Raw genomic sequence first — 13,524 nt, forward strand, 5'->3', positions numbered from 1 at the left:
AATACAAGCAGAGGAAGCACATCGGATAGAAATGATATTAGGATGTGTTCCTTAGCAAGAGCTCGCTGACGATGCTGGATCAGTTCAGCATTTCTTTTTGCTCCTGCTCTGTGTGTGTTTGGCCCCTTCCTTTCTAATCCTTGCTCTTGCTTCTGTTTGAAATACTTCCTTCTGGACACACCTGTCATTCATTCACCTTGCAGTGGCTCCATGGCAAAGTGTTTCTCCTTCTCCAGCCACAAACGTGCTTCATGGTAGTACTTCCCCTCCCCACGCCCAGTTTAACAAATTCTGCATTAAAAATTTCTGGTTGGATTTGGGCTACAGATGCAGAATGTACACCAGAATGTAGCAGGAAATGTCTGAGATCATCGCCAAACAAACTGGCTGGCTACATTATGCATGATATACCCCGAGTTAGGCCTAGGACAAACTTCAGAGACTTTCAATTACTATGTTCTGTTTTGTATTAAAGATTTAAGGAAAAAATGTAGATAGTTTTATTCTCAGTATTATTTCTGTATGTCCTTAGTCGTATTTCCCAAAGATAATAAAGCTCCCCCTTGCTTTCTAGAACTGTGATTTAAGAAGTCATATCCTTCTATATCACTGTTAAATCTAGACTCAAAGGGCCTAATTCCTATCCTTTTTGTCCAGCCATGTGGCTATACTGTTACTGCACATAGGAATGGAAACACATCGAGAGCGGAAGGCAAAAATCAGTTTGTGGAAGCCACTGTCTGGTACAGAATGGAGGAGCTAGTGCCTGGGCAATGAGGCCAGAGAGGTTGAGGCTGGGGGCAGTGGGGAAATGTCAGGCTCTAACTGGGAATCAATCAAGCACCTACTGCTGGAGGCAGACACCAGCACTGTGTGGGATCAGTGCTCACATAATCATCTACATGCTTGTACTAAGTCCATCTACTAGCAGTTTCATAACTTTTATAAAACTGGCCAGTAGGTGATGATCAGTACACAGGTCTCTACCCAGTACAATTATTTCCCTCAGGATGAAACACAGCAGTTAACAGTATGATGCCTCAAGTCTGCCCAGGTCCCACAGTAGGTATCAAAGTCTCTTTTTAAGGGTCTGGCTTTAGTGACACCCATCATGCTCCTTTCCTAGAATTTTCATGTTCCTGCAGCATACGAAAAACTTAATTCATAGTACTACCCTATAGTTTTTCTGGGCCTGATGGGATTATTAATATGTCTAGACTTTATAGGTTTTGCATCTCCATGATTTTTCTCCTTTTCTGATTTTCAGCTACCTACTGGCAAGTTGAAAATGTTTTTACATGTCTGCCTGTTACAGATTTTATGTCTTCCTAAGTAGATGTCATATTGTTTCTTTGTGCAGGTGGAAAATCATGCTCCAATTTAACAGAAGGCAAAATCAATCAAAACTATGAAATCATAAACTTCCCTAAACACAATTTTCCCTTTCTTTCCCTTCCTCAATACTGATTTTTAAGTAGGTAATTTAAATTCAGTACAAAGTTTTGAACTTTACCGACCCTTGGTTTTCCCCCACACACACTCAGAAAGTTTATAACATCAGTTACCAGAACAGTTTTTTAAAATGCAAACCCAAGCAGCATTTCCAATTAGGAGACACAATGATATGTTTAGATTAGGTTTTGAAAAATGTGAAACTAATAAATATTTGTTTAGTCCTGTTTTAAATATTATTTAGATATTTATTTATATAATATTTAGATAAGGGATCTCCATCTATACCCCTAGTTTCTGCCCCATTCCTATAAATGTATTTTTGGTGTGTAATGGCTCTACTGAGAATCAAAACACATATACGGTTAGGAATGAAGAAAAAAAAATTACAAGGAATAATACAAACAGAGAACATACATGTAAAGTTTAGAACACTAATATGCCATGACATTTTTGAAACACTGCTATAATATAAAGTATAATAAAACGGCATTTGACTTTTGCACTCTGAAGTTTTAGCCACTCTGCCGAGTATTTTGTACATTAAGCTCTCAAAGTATTCCTAACAACGGGATAAAATACAGAAAATTCTTCAGTCAGTTTTACCAAGACAAACACACGTTTTGGGAAGTTATTTTTAACGTTAATTTTAAATCTTTCAGAGCTACATTTGAATTCCCCATGATTGTCTGAGACTTGATAGATTCAGCTATAGGCTGAATATTTGGCAAAGCACAGTGAGAGACTGCTATCACTGCAAGGAAAAAATCTGGAAAATCTCAGGTACTTAAAAGGTCTATGTGGTAGTCTGTGGCTGTGTGTGGAAAAACTGGAAGTGTCAGCAGTGGTTAGTATGCATGAAAATGTGTCATGAAATTACATAATCATTAGGAGTTACTTTTAAGAACTCTGGGGGTATAAATGAAATACCAGAAGGTCAGAAAATGAAATATGGTGCCTATCCTTTAAAGAGAACCTGTGGAAGACCAAAGTTATTTTAAACGTCAATTATCTGTTAATGATTTTAATGCTTTTCCTAGCTGTAAGACTTGAAAAAGTAGATGAGCAGCTGTCAATCATTCTGATTTTTTAGCCTCTTGAAAGAAGAGTAACAGCATTTTTAAATAACCTAATTTTTAAGGAAGGCTGTTGACACATCTTCAAATGCCATTTTTAGATGCTTCTGAGGGCAGCCCTAACCACCACCACCATCTTAGCTCCCTCTTCTTTTATGCAAACCCAGGTGGGTGCTGCTATGCATCCCGAGATCGCTACATCCCCCCTATCTGTCTTTCCACCAGCCTCCGTGGCTGGCAAGGCTTATCGGATCCTGCAGAGAGCCATGAAGGGAGCTAGCTCTACAGAAAGAGCTGCGCTTCCTTTTGACAGGGTTTACTTGCTGCTGGTTTAGGAGCCTGAAGAGGCCAGAGAAGCACCACAGGGGCACAGAGTGCCAACTGGGAAGAAGCTGGGCATGGGGAGACAGGCTGCGTTGTGACACCCCAACTGCTGAAAAGCAAGTGCAAGCTGGAACCTGCCGGGAACTGCTGTAGAAGAGCTCCTAGACACAATAAAGAAGCTCTGAGGAGCCTTGGACCCTACCCTGGGGTCAGTCAGACAGTCTTCCTTCGGGAACGGGGGTGAGAAAAGAACGCGCGGGGGCGGCAGAAGCCCTGAGGGCTGACAAGGCACTCGGCAGCGCGGGAAGCGCGGGGCGGGCCGGCTTCCCGCCCACAGGCCGCCAGGCATAGCCCGGCTCGGCTCGATTCGGGTCGGCTCCGCAGGGGGGCGGCGTCCCGGGCGAGCAGAGTCCCGCCCCGCCCGGCCCCGCCCGGGCCCGGCCCACCGCGCCTCCCCGGCAACGATAACACCAACGAATGCCGCGCGCTTGCGCCTAGCGGCGCTTCCGGCTGCGCGCCCGCTGGCTGACGCAGCTTCCGCTCCGAAGCGTTTCCGTGCCGTCACTTCCTTCCCCGCCGCCGTTGCCGCTTCCTGCCCGGCAGGAGGGGACTCGTGTCCCTTCCCAGGCTCCGTGCGCGCGCGCCCCGCCTCCGCCTCGCGCCAGCGCCGTCTCCCCCTCCCCCCCCCTCCCGCCGCCGCGCCGCCGCCATGGCCATGAGGCAGACCCCGCTGACGTGCTCCGGCCACACGCGGCCCGTGGTGGACCTGGCCTTCAGCGGCGTCACCCCCTACGGCTACTTCCTCATCAGCGCCTGCAAGGGTGAGCGGCGGCGCCGGCCCCGTTGTGCAGTCTGCGCGGCGGGCCGCCCTGGGCCGGGGGGTGGGGGCGGCGGGCCGGCCCGCCTGCTCGTAGGCCGCGTCTCGCTTTCCCGAGCGGGTGGCGGCGTGTGTGTGTATAGCGGCCGGAGCTCGCCGAGGCGGTCGTGCCCGGTGCCCTGTGCGGCCGGCGAAAGGCCGGTACTTGCCGCGTAACGCCAGCGCACGGTGCTGCCGCATGGAGGAGGGAGCGGGCGGCTGATTGTCGTGGTGCTTTAGTCGCTGTTTTGGGCTGGGAGGGTATCACAGCCCGCATTCGCCCAGTTTGGATCCGAACTGCTGGCGGGGGGCGGGGGGGGTAAGCCTCGAAAAGCTTTATTTCTAACTGCCCGCTGTCGCCGGCTGTGCGCATAGCTGTGGGTTTTAAAGAGCTCCCGTTTAGCCAGGGCAGCTGCCTCGCTGGGTGTAGGATGACGACGTCCGCCCCCTTCCCATGAGAACTCACTATGTGAATAGCACTTCCCCTTCATTCATGTATATGTTAATCTTCTGTATGTGTTCTTAAGTTCAAAAAGACATTTCTTTCTGCCTTGGAGCACTTCTGGTTCAGCTCAATATCTTCTTATGTGAAGAGCTTTTTGATAGCCTCCCAGAAAAAATAATCATGGGAAAGTCTATTTCATTTTTACACCATCTCTGTATGTGTTTTAAACATAATGGATTGCAAGCACAAGACTTGTGCTCCTTTCTGTCTCCGTATTACCTTAACACAAACCTAAATCATTTGGAGTAGTATTGTAATGTTTACACAGTGTTGGGTACATGCAGCAAGTACAGCTGCATATCTAAGCTCTTCAGCTAAACTCTTTTACAAAGAACAGGTTCATAAAATCTGCAGTATTTACACATGCTGGTGCAAAGGAATCTTTTTTTTTTTTTTTAACCCACTTCCTTTTTTTATCATGTTACCATATTCATTTTGTTTTTCTGAAGATGGTAAGCCTATGCTGCGCCAGGGTGACACAGGAGACTGGATTGGCACGTTTCTCGGTCATAAAGGTGCTGTCTGGGGTGCCACTTTGAACACTGATGCCACTAAAGCAGCTACAGCAGCAGCAGATTTTACAGCGTAAGTGATTATCTGTCCTTGAAGTCTGTAGTTTGATTTTAGTCTTTACTGCTCTTTGGTGACATGTAGCTGTAGTAAATTACCGAGCCATTTGTTTTTCTTTAGTAATTGTTAGTTTATTTATGGCTAGCCAAAATAAAACCTAGACTTTAGGTTCTTGAAAGCAGTTGCAGTTAATGCCATTGTGATGAACAAGTGACTGCTTCTTGATAATATACATAATTAGCGTGCCAGTTCACTAGAATAACATTTCTATGTGTGTCTAATCTCTAGCAACTGTAGTTCTGGCAGAGTTAAAAGAGTGATTTTTATTTTGCTTCTACCAGGTAGTCTCTTCTTATTACAAGAAAGCTCTTCTGAAAATTCTACTAAATTATTTCTTTGATGTTTTTTGTTGTTTGTTTGTGCTGTTTGCAGCATAAATTAATATTTAGCAAGTTGAATCCTGTTAGTAGAGGGCAATCTCTGTCAATAAAATTGCAGAGGAGAGCTCCCTTTGTCTTAAAAGTAAAATACTATTTAGTCTGCTTTGTCCTGAAGAAAAGGAGAAAGTTAAATGGTGGCATAGTAAAAAAAAAAGCTTTAATAAAAACGTATAAAGTGTTCTCACTAACTCGTTTATAAGAATACATAAGAATGTAGCATTTATGATAAAATGTTATGATGGTGTCAGGAAAGATTGCTTACAAACTAATCTGGCTATCGAGGTGGATTTGTCCTGGTGCTACTGAAATACAAATATTTTCTCTTGCTGTTTAGCAAAGTGTGGGATGCTGTGTCGGGCGATGAACTAATCACATTGGCTCACAAACACATTGTCAAAAGTGTGGATTTTACACAGGTATGAAAAACCTTTGTACCTTTTTCATCAGGGAAGTAAGCTTTTAAGGTCTGTTTTGCTATTAGTTACTTCCCAAATTTTTACGTGTGTATCTTAACAGGCAAATAATCTAGCATACCATTTCTAGTTTTTAGGATTGTAGCTTAACTGTAGTTAAGTGTGTTAAGAGGCTTTCTGAGAGAAAGAACTGTTATTTAAAGACTCATGGGTGAAGGCTGGTATTTTGATTCAAAATAGAGTTGACCCTTTATAACTTCTGTTTCAGGATAGCAATTATCTGTTAACAGGTGGACAAGATAAACTGTTGCGTATCTATGACTTGAGCAAGCCAGAAGCAGGTGAGTCTTTTAGAACTGATTCTTGTTTCGTGGAGTTAAATAATTAAGTTCTGAAATTAAGATCTACTTTCTGTTATGAATTATAAAAGCTGATGATTGTTTTTTCAAATGTAGTGTCTATAGTGGCTATAGTAAGATAACCTCGATGGTTTTAAGTTTATGCTTTTACAAGTGAGTTGGAGTTTACCTGTAATGGACTTCAAGGATAGCATGTTTCAGTTTGATACAGACTCATTAGAAATAGGTCTAATTAATCATAATTTAGTTATCTGAAAGAAAAAAGATTCCACATATTTAAGTTTGTTTAAATTAATGTGAATACTAAACTGCTGATGTGTAATATGAAGCTAGAGAACCTTGATGTTAAACTCATGATGCTTTTTAAATTTAGCCAATCAGTTACCCAGTGTACATTTATCCAGTTCCTAGAGTAAGATCTACAGATAAAGTCACAAGTGCTTGAAGTAATTTTATGTTTCTAGTAAATGGAAAACCATATAACTTAAAGTGCCCAAACTGCTGCATGATGGTATTTCAATTTCTTACATGTATTAAAATATTTGGCTTTATTTTAAGAACCTGATGTTGTCAGTGGACATACTTCTGGCATTAAAAAGGCTTTATGGAGCAGTGATGACAAACAGATTCTTTCAGCTGATGATAAAACTGTCCGGTAAGTAAAAGTAACTTTCTTTTATCTAAGAAGCTCACTTGTGTTTATCATCATAATCTATACAAGAAGATAGTTGTGTGTTTTGATAAAGGGTATAAGTAACACAGGTTATTTGATCCTAGGTTATTATAGCTGCATGCCTAATACAGTTCTCCTGCAATTAGATATACAACTTTTGTAATAATTCTGATTTACTCCTTGAAAGTGTCCTCCCTGATAAGAGTTGGGTTTTGAGAACTGCATAGTAAGAATAAATTTATGCCTTTTGCAATCGTAGAGAAGAGGAATTTATAGATGAGGTCTTGTGCATACGGATTGTGCTGAGATACTGCTTTCTTGTCTTCTGCAATCGAGCCTTGAAAGATGCATGAGGCCTGGACTAGCCAGGCATTAGGATAAAAGACTGGGAAGAGTATCTGGAAAGAGCGCACTGTTGATAGACATAGCCTTATTTCTCTGCCATGCTGATAAGTTGAGTAGGCTTTAGTGTTTTTATAAGATGGCTCATCCAGTCATGGTTGTATTTTGTTTACTTGATGCTCAATTGGTAGATGTGCTGAAACCTAGACAAACCTGGCTGCTTGGCAGATTAATTAACAAAGACCCTTCCTCAAACTATGCTGTCCAGAAAAGATGGGAGATGTGCCTAACTGCTTCCTCAGCTTTCTGGCTGATATGAACAGTGTCGTCTCACACCTAGCTGATTAGTGATTCTTTATGGCTCAGGACAGAGAGAAGCAGAATGGTGTTTTTTACATTGTGGAAGGAAGGATGGGAGCATGAAGTCACTGGTGCAGTTTCCCTGTAGTCTCCTTTTCAGCTCCAGATCTTTTCAGTTTCCTAGTGTTCAAGACAGGCAAGGGCCTGGTCTTGTTCATTTTTCTCTGTAGACATAGAAGTGCAGCAGTCAGTTAATGCATGAAGATTTTTAGTTGTCATAGCAGAACAATTTAATTTCTTTTCTGTTTAGATAGTTCTTGCACCCCTACAAAGAAAACCATATTATTTAAAATTAATCACTGTTCTTTGTATAAGTTGGCATTACTACCTCTTTGCCTTGTAAGGTAAACAGGCAGAATGGAATCTTCAAGCCTTGCTTCTAGAAAGCTCTATCGCTCAGACTAAAAACAAGATTTCTGATCTCTAAGAGAATCCTTGAGTAGTTAAATGATCTGTGTACCATTTAATGTTGTTGCATGAAGCTTCAAAAGTAAAAGTATTTTAAAGTAAGCATGTCTTAAAACTTTGCCTAGATGAGAATGAAGGTAAGGACGCCACTGACAATCTGAAGTACCTGTGGAGTCAAACAGTGTTCTTTGTTAGGTGGCTTTTTTGATCCCAATCTTGACACGGATGGGAGGTGAAAATTGTTTGATTTGCTGAAGTAATTGTAGAGTCTCATTTTTTCCTTTTTGTTTCCTCTTAAGCCTCTGGGACCGGAGTACCATGACTGAAGTGAAGGCACTAAATGTTGCAATGTCAGTGAGCAGCATGGAGTATGTTCCAGAAGGACAGATACTTGTGATAACTTACGGGAAGACTATTGCTTTTCATAGTGCAGAAACGTGAGTCCAGACCACAGAATTTGCACAGGTTGAGTAATGGGCTTATTTGTGGGTAAAAACTAAAATCACCAAGTTGTCAGAACTGGTATTAGTCAATGTCTTTGCTGTCTTGTCAGAGGCAGAGTGTGAAACAGCTACCCTCTTCTAAAATAGTGAACCCAAACTGTCTATGAAATACTAAGCTTCAAAGGTTCAGTGCCATTTTCATACTAACTGTATTTGTGGTTAAATCAGGATTCAGTTTCAGTTCAGTGCTTTTCAGAGAACTAATTATTTATACATCTCTGTTGTCTTAAGAAAGCAAGTTACACACTTAAGCATATTCCAGAAAGTAGTTCTGAATGTGTGAGCTTTTGTTTTGCTTATTCTGAACTTGTTTCTAACTTGACAAGTGTGATTTTCAAGTATTAAAAATTGTTTCAGAAACCGTGTGGGTGTATTCTGTTTTTCTTAAAAGCAGTTGTGATTAGTAGAATCACGGTTTCTTTGCTTTCAGGATTTTTTTTAAATGAACTTTTGTTAACAAACTTTTATTTTTCAGTCTAGAGCAGATTAAATCATTTGAAGCACCTGCTACAATCAATTCAGCATCACTTCACCCTGCAAAGGAATGTTTGGTTGCAGGTGGTGAAGATTTTAAACTCTATAAATATGACTATAATACAGGAGAAGAATTAGGTATGTTTGTTTTCTGTAATCAAAAATGAGTTCTGAAATGGGTATTAGATTAATGAAATAAGACTAATAAGCTTGTACTCAAATAAGGTCTTTGCATAGCATGCTGTGCAAGAGGATGAAAAGGTATGTTATCAGTTAAGCAAGCATTCCTTCCTTTCTCACTATACCTGACTAGTTAAAGTCTCCATTAAATAGCTTCTTGCACCTATTTAGAAAAAGTTGTCATGCTAGGTTATATTTGAACTAGATATTAAAAGCCTTTTTCAACCTAAACAATTCTGTGATTCTGTGTAGCTGCAATAGCAAGTTGTATGTTAACTTGTGCCATACCATAGCATTCGTTAGGTGTCTCTAATTTGCAGCTACTTGCTTTTATGAAAAATGTTATATGTTTGTGTTCTTGATAATGTTGGCCAAATATATTTTTTAAAAAGTGTATTTCTAAGTGTATTATTTGATTCTGTTCTTGTTTAAAATTGTATGTGTATGGAGTGAGTGGTTGAAGGAACAGGGCATGTGAGCTCCATGCTACTGGCTTGCTTTGTAGTTTTGCCTAGAATAAATAAGCACCAGTTTTCTTGCAATTAATAAAACATTAATATGTTAGTTACCTAAATTGGAGATTGCTGAAATAAGAATTAATAGAAGGTTTGTTTTGCATCAGAAGCTAAAAGGGCTCCCCTGTCAGTATTTTTCTCCATTCTTCTGATCAGTTTTTACTTACTAATTTCAGTTGTTGGCTGAAATTTGAAATTAATGGTCTTGGTATGTTCCCTTATAGAATCTTACAAAGGACACTTTGGTCCAATTCACTGTGTGAGATTTAGCCCTGATGGAGAGTTATATGCAAGTGGCTCTGAGGATGGTACACTAAGGCTGTGGCAGACAACAGTAGGGAAAACCTATGGTCTCTGGAAGTGTGTAGTTCCTGGTAAGTGCTTGTTTCTGGTGAAATTTGGCTGATCCATGTGCACTTACTAACTTTCATAAGTGATAAACATTGAATTTCATACAGCAACTTGTACTGTCTTCTGAGGGTTTCTATATCCACTCAAATCTGTTAAGATTGAAGGATTTACTTTTGTAGCTGCCATTACAGCACTTAACTTAAAACCTGTAAGCTTATTGAATATAGATATTCTGTGGATATTTAAGCAAATAATCTGATGTATATTTATGTTAAAGAGTAAGGAATATGAAATACCACTTCTATAAGTCTTAAAGAGGTAAAAGTCTCTAGAAAGAAATGTGGATGACTTTTTTTATATATTTTTTTAAAAAAATTATATTGTAATTTGGTTCTCTATACTTGCGGGGGTAATGTCTAGGAAACTGCAAGTGAGTATTCATTAATGGAATTGCTTACCCAGCTGTTTCTTCTCACCACTAAGTGGGAAATTTTTTTGAATTTTATTTTTTATTAAGGTGGGTTGGGGGTAACTGAGGGTACTAACTGTTTGTTCTCCCTCCCCTCTACAGAAGAGGAGAATGCAGAAGCAGCAAAAGCAAGGACCACCCTTCCAGGAACTGCAGAGGAGGAAATAGGTAATGCACTGAACTGCCAGCTTCAACTGGGCTAAGTGTTAAAAGATCAGTCAAGATGTTTAGTGTGGACAAGGTAGTTTTCCCCAAGTACCTTTTGCCATTTTTCGCTCTTCTCAAAGATCTTTGCTTTTTCCTGAAAATGACCATTTGGTAAGTGTCAGACTAGTGACTAGAGCTGTGCAGACTGAACATACAGGGTGGAATAACTGGATCAGGTTAAATGGGAAAACAAACTGAATCTGTCTTTAAGCAATCCGTGCAACGTTTCTTTGGTTTATATATCTAAGGTGAAGTTAAATAATACTTTTTATTTAATTGCAGAAGATCTTGCCTCTGAAAACTCAGATTCAGTGTACAGCTCAACTCCTGAAGTTAAGGCCTGATTATCGCAACTGTTATGCGACATGCGGACATACAAGACTAAATCAAGTGACCAGTGATAAACAGCAGCCTTCCAGAGTGTGCTCTCTACATAAGGCAAAGATGGGCAGTAATTGATGAGAATGCGGTGGAACTGGCTAGGTGTTGTCTGTAAGAGAACTGAGTATCCAAAAAAAAAAAAAAGGAAAAAAAAAAAGAAAAAAAGACTGGTAGAGTTCTGCTATCTCTTTAGCATGATTGCCTACTGTCTTTTAAAAGAAGTGTGCAAGCTGAGATCCAGTCTCTCCAGTTTGTTAGACTCATTGTAGTGTGTTTTCTTTATTATGGAGAAGAGACACAATGGTTTTTCCTTTTTTTTTTTTTTTTCCTCTTTCCCTCCCCTCCTTGAAAGTTGGAAAATTTGGCTTTAGTTGAAAAGAAGGGATTATGTACTTAAAATATTTGGTTTGGGTTTTGTTTCATTGTATGCTGCTTCTGAATGTTTAACTGTTTTCAGTTGTCTAAATAAAATGACTCAAAACTCATATCTTACTGTTGAGCGTTGGGTTCACAGAATGGAGAAATAACCAAGTTAATTATGTAATCTTCTGAGCATCTTGCTTTTGTACTATACAGAAGAAAAGCAGTAAGGATGTTTTAGTGCTGGTACCGAGGGTGGCAAGTTCTCTGATTGTGTAAGCTTTGTGTCTTTTTGTTCTTTAAAGTTTGAATGTAAAAGTGAGTCTCTAAAAGCAAAACCAGTTAAAACTCGAAATTAAACATGCTGCCTGAAATACTGGGTTGTACATGGAAAATCTGAGCGGTTGGCTCTGAATCTGTATAAAGCTTGAGTTTAGTTCCCCAGACTGGATAAAAAAAGTTACTCTTTCAAGGTTACAAATCATATTTTCTTCATTAAAGAAAATATTGCTGTTCTACTTGTCATTTCCTTTTAATGTTATACTGAAGAATTTACATAATGCATTCTGTATGAAAAGAAGAAAAGTTTATACAGAGGTATATTTATTCATGCACCTTTTTATTTTTTCATATTTGTACTTGTAATTAGATTCTTTTGGATTTTTTTCCTAAGAGTACAGTAATGCTGTCATGTTAGAAAAATTGAAGCTAAACATTTAGGATATAAATTGAAACATGGGCCATTCTGTCTGAATGTATAAAAAATCTTTTTCTGTTATGAGGGGTGGTAAATACTGGAACAGGTTGCCTGGAAAGGTCGTGAAGCCTCCATTCCTGACGATACTCAAAACCCAACTAGACAGTGGCCCTAGGGAACCTACTGAAGCTGAACCTGCTTGAGCAGGTGGTTGGATGCAGGTGGTTGACAGGGGTCTCCTCCAGCCTCAGCTGCTGGGCAGGGGGAAGTAAAAAGGAAAACAAACCATGACTCATGGTATCATTCTTTCTTAGTGCAATAGTAGTGTTAAGCATGTTATTTCTCTGACTTCATTCCAAAATTAGTTTTGCAGTTATTTGCATTTTTCTAAAAAGAAGCAACTTGCATCTGATTTATAGCTAATTGTTTCAGCCTTATCTTTAATTCCATTAAGGCTTGTGAGGGCTCAAAATCTAGTGCTTCAACCTGGAAGCTGTTCATTTTACAAGCTGGAGGATGTGCTTAATCCAAGAAACACGTAGATTGCCCCATGGTGATGCTTCTTGCAGGCTGTGGCCTTTGAGCTGTGTTTCAGTTAGGGTGTGCAACATTTCAGTTGGAGATGTCTGGAATGACGTCCTCTGATTTCAGAACCGTGACCCTTGGCTGCTTTATGTGATGCTGTTGTGTTTGTGGTTTCTTTGCTAGTACTGAGCAAATAGGGCTAAAATTGCAAGTTACTTCATCTAAATGAGAATATTAACAAGGTTTAATACATTTTTCACGTGTGTTTCTGTCATTACAACTCGGTAACAAAGCAAGGGCTGTGAAGCTATTGGTGGCTTTGTTACCAGTCTTTGATTTTGTAGGTGTTACTAGAAATTTACCAGGTTAGTAAGTTCATTAGAAATTCACAAGGTTAGTCAGTTCCCAGAGCCCACAGTGTACTGTGACACCAGTTTCTACTTGAAGATTCAACCCGAAGAAACCTGGAGTTGTCTGGGTTCGTTACCGAGATGGCAACTCAGGTGCCGCGGACGGCTGACGGACCGGCGTGCCCCAGGGGCTGCCGTGGCGGCGGGCCCCGCGCTCACCCCGCGGAGGGCCGGGCAGGGCCTGGGCTGCCTCAGCGCCGGCAGCGCGGGTGCGGTGGGCTCGGTGCGGGCGCGGTGGCGGCGGGGCAGCACCGTGCTCCCGCGGAGACTGGCCGCCGCCGCTTCCTGTCCGTGCGGGGCGGGACCGGTGAGGCCGAAGTCTCCTGGGCTGCGGGAGCGGGGAGCCGCCGGCAGCGCGGGCCATGGCGGGCCGAAACCCCGGCACCGAGCTGGGTAAGGGGCAGCGGCCTGCGGGCCGGGCCGGGGCCGTGCCCGCTGGGGCGTCCCCGCCGGGCGGGGGCCGTGGAGGTGTGTCCGGCCGCGGCTCCACCGGTGGGAGCTCTTGGCTGCGGAGCCGTGGCGGGGTGAGGGGCTCCGGAGGCGGCAGACTGGGCGCCGCGGCCCGGGCAGGGCCGCCCGCCCGCCCCGGGAACGGGGCTCACGGTGCCGGTGAGCGCCGGGCGGGCGAGGTGGCGGGGGCCTGCGGGCTGCGGGCTGGTGTCTGCCCGCGCCCC

The 13,524-nt window shown here is 42.0% G+C and overlaps 2 protein-coding genes across 2 annotated transcripts in view; both read left to right on the forward strand.

Moving 5' to 3' along the window:
- Positions 1-3,402: 3,402 nt before the first annotated feature.
- On the forward strand, positions 3,403-11,738 carry LOC119149004 (serine/threonine kinase receptor associated protein). Its single transcript, XM_037389814.1, has 10 exons — positions 3,403-3,673; positions 4,663-4,798; positions 5,558-5,639; positions 5,905-5,977; positions 6,554-6,650; positions 8,078-8,215; positions 8,757-8,893; positions 9,675-9,824; positions 10,373-10,438; positions 10,760-11,738. The coding sequence occupies exons 1-10, from the start codon at positions 3,562-3,564 to the stop codon at positions 10,819-10,821; spliced, it is 1,053 nt and encodes a 350-aa protein (XP_037245711.1). The 5' UTR covers positions 3,403-3,561; the 3' UTR covers positions 10,822-11,738.
- Positions 11,739-13,077: 1,339 nt separating this feature from the next.
- Positions 13,078-13,524, forward strand: part of DERA (deoxyribose-phosphate aldolase) — a 57,365-nt gene continuing 56,918 nt past the window's right edge. Inside the window, exon 1 of the mRNA XM_037389500.1 lies at positions 13,078-13,243. Coding sequence (XP_037245397.1) covers positions 13,213-13,243 — 31 coding nt within the window. The 5' untranslated portion in view covers positions 13,078-13,212. The remainder of the gene's footprint in view (positions 13,244-13,524) is intronic.

Source organism: Falco rusticolus, chromosome 5, assembly GCF_015220075.1.
Source record: "Falco rusticolus isolate bFalRus1 chromosome 5, bFalRus1.pri, whole genome shotgun sequence".
Taxonomy (NCBI): domain Eukaryota; kingdom Metazoa; phylum Chordata; class Aves; order Falconiformes; family Falconidae; genus Falco; species Falco rusticolus.